Below are 3,263 nucleotides of genomic sequence, written 5' to 3'. Positions count from 1 at the left end.
ATATGTCATTTTCTGGACATTTTTTTGGATTTTTTTCAATATATTTTTATCTACTTATAATATTTCTCTCACTCTCTCTTTCTTTTTAAAAACAAATTTTGAGGTCATTTTCTTTTATTAATTCTTCTAATATATTGTAGCTTGTGGGACATCTCTTGCCTTTTTAGCCATGTTTTCACAGGAAATCAAATCTAATTTCTTATGTTTCAGAGGTTTAAATGCATGTAAACACAGCACAAAAAAATGATGTTTTCCCAGGGGCCAAAGGGTTAAGAATGCTTCAAGAGCTGAGCTCAACCACACACAACATACAACATATATTTCCAAAAATGTCTCACCTGGGCAGGCCTGAGCGTTACACCTGGACAGCTGAGAGGAGTCTCCAGGACACGGCCGACCACCATTGACAGGAGACGGAGTGTTACAAAGACGGACACGTGTCCTCTCTCCACCTCCACAGGAAGCGGAACATTCTCCCCACGGCTGCCACGAACCCCAGTTACCATCAACTGCAATTACATAACCCCAAAACATACAATGACACATAAATCACCAAAAAACAGACACATGGCGGGGCATTTTAATCACCTCATTATCAGAGTTTTAGGGGCAGTTTAGTCTAAATACACAGTCCCCTCACAGTTTTAAGCATGCTGACTCACCAGGACAGTTGGTTGTGCCGCATCTCTGTATCTGTGTATCTGCACCTGCGCATGCTCTCCCGCCATTAGCAGGTCTGGGGTTGTCACATGTCCTGTGGCGCCTCATCTGACCTCCGTTACATGACTTGCTGCAGCTGCCCCAGCTACTCCACGGACCCCAGTTACCACTGACTGAGTCAAAGAAAGTCAAATATCAAAGACACAAAAGTAATAGAGATAAGCCAAAAGAGCAGATGCATTACTGGAGAGAAACCAAGACAATGTCACAAGACATTTTCACTGATATACAGATATAGAGATTTTATGTTTTTGGTATGGCTCACCAGGGCATGGGTCACTGTTACAGAAGTCAATGTGCACGTCATTGCCTTCACACTGCCTCCCACCATGCTGAGGCGCTGGGCTAGCACAGAGGCGTGTCCTCTGTCTGGTTCCGCCTCCACATGAAACACTGCAGGCTCCCCAGGTCACCCAGGACGACCATTTCCCATCCACTGGAGGCCACAAGTCAAGAAGAAGCAGGAGCATCAGTAACTACAATCTCTTTCTATCTGATTTTATCGTAAGAACAATCCCTGAACGCTCACCAGGACATGGTCTCTCTTTGCAAACTTGTGTTTGGGTGTCTGTGCCCTCACACTGCGGCCCATCAAATGCTGGAGGAGGGTTGTTGCACAGACGGATTCTGGACTGCATACCCTTACCACAGGTCTCACTGCATGGGCTCCATGGCAGCCAAGACCCCCAGTTACCGGCCACTGCAGGAGTATAAACAGACAGTCAATACATAAAGGCCTATAGTCACATATTTAGGCACAATACGTTGCGATGTACTTTACATATTTATTTTACATTTGTATTACCCTTTGATACTACACAATACTTCTATCCCATAATATTTCTTATAAAATATATAAAATATTGTCCTTTTTACCCCGCTACATTTTTTTGAAAGCTATAGTTACAAGTTAATAATAGTATATAATAGTACATTTTATTTATTTGGGCACCTTTCGGGTAACTCAAGGACACCCTACACAAACTACAATAATAAAACAACAAAATATCAGGACATAAGTAAAACAATATACAGTAAAAAGCTAACGATAAGTAAAAGGTAAACAACAATGGTCACACAGAATAGGCAAGTCTAAAAAGGTGTATTTTGAAGTGGGATTCAAAAGTCGGGAGAGAGTCAATACCATGGATGGTTTGTGGGAGAGTTCCAAAGACGAGGGGCTGCAAGGCTAAAAGCTGTGGACCCCATAGAACATTTAAAAAAGCCTTTTCCTCCATGTTTTCCAAACTAATTTGCTAAGGTTTCAAATGGTCAAATAGCTTGTAAAAGGTTTCTGAACGTATTGACAATCCAGGTTTCAAAGGGTCAAACCATTGATAAGTTAAGTACATTTTTGCAGCTTACATTCATGTACTTTTACAAAAACAATGACTTTTTCTTTCACTGTGATGCTGCAACTTATACTTGAGTTAAGGATGTGAATAGTTCTTCTGCCACTGTTTAGGCCCATAATTCTGCATAATGGAAGCTTGTTTATTGTGGCCCTGAGAAAATCAAGGTAAATCTGGGTTTAGCCTGTTGGTGGTAAATAGGCAATTTCTAATATGCAGTTACACAGTTGAAATAAACAGCACTGAATAGTGTTTAGATTAGACACACATTCCTGTCAGGTGCACCTCTAATGCCACCATTTCAAACAGCTGACAGTCTTTTGCCACATTTACAGAAAACATATTTGGTCACTCACCTGGACAAGGTCTGACACTGCACATGATGACCTCCACTGCCTTCCCCTCACAGGGCCTGCCTCCATGCTGTGCTAGAGGGTTGCTGCAGGTCCGAACCCTGGTTCTATTGCCTTGACCACAAGTACGAGAACACTCCTCCCAGACAGACCACTCTGACCAGTTACCATCCACTGTAGAGGTAAAAAGGTATCCCAAAGATTTTGTCATAACAACTTATCTTCTTTACAAACACTGAGGTTGAGTCACCTGATACTTTAAAGCACACTCACCTGGACAGGGCTTTCCCTGACAACTACGTGTCTCTGAGTCTGATCCTGCACAGTGGCGCCCCCCATTGGCAGGTACAGGATTGTTACACTGTCTCAGCCTCCTCTGGGACCCGACACCACAGGACACACTGCAAGGACCCCACTCTGCCCACTCTGAGTAGCCGCCATGAACTGGAAAACAAATGGATGCATGTTAACATAACATATCTAGCCATTTGGTCAGTTTCGATGAGTGCTTGTTTTAGCTTTCTTCTTTTGTCTTACTCACCTCGGACAGTGAGAGTGACCCTGACCAGCACGGATCCCAGGAGGTTTCTGGCCACACATTCATATTCAGCTGTGTCCCCCTTCTGGGCACTGCTGATCCTGAGGGAACCGTTTGGCAAGGTGGAGAAGCGGTCGTTGCCCAGCAGGGGACGCCCCTGGCGGGACCACTCGATCATGGGAGTAGGCTCACCCTCTGCCTGACAGTTGAGCACAACTGTGGTGCCGGCATCCACCACCGTCTCCACTGGCTCCACTATGATGGTGGGTGCACCTGTAATAATAATAATAATTATTATTA

The 3,263-nt window shown here is 44.0% G+C and overlaps 1 protein-coding gene across 1 annotated transcript; it reads right to left on the bottom strand.

Moving 5' to 3' along the window:
- Nucleotides 1-338: 338 nt before the first annotated feature.
- Nucleotides 339-3,240, bottom strand: LOC121966148 (hemicentin-1-like; the record flags this gene model as incomplete). Its single annotated transcript, XM_042516258.1, has 7 exons — nucleotides 339-509; nucleotides 663-833; nucleotides 986-1,156; nucleotides 1,250-1,420; nucleotides 2,429-2,599; nucleotides 2,699-2,869; nucleotides 2,967-3,240. Coding segments are annotated over 7 exons (1,300 nt in total), but the record flags the coding sequence as incomplete, so codon positions are not given.
- Between the last annotated feature and the right edge of the window lie 23 nt (nucleotides 3,241-3,263).

This window comes from Plectropomus leopardus, unplaced genomic scaffold (assembly GCF_008729295.1).
Source record: "Plectropomus leopardus isolate mb unplaced genomic scaffold, YSFRI_Pleo_2.0 unplaced_scaffold23284, whole genome shotgun sequence".
NCBI lineage: Eukaryota > Metazoa > Chordata > Actinopteri > Perciformes > Serranidae > Plectropomus > Plectropomus leopardus.
This window is presented reverse-complemented; position numbering and strand designations above follow the sequence as displayed.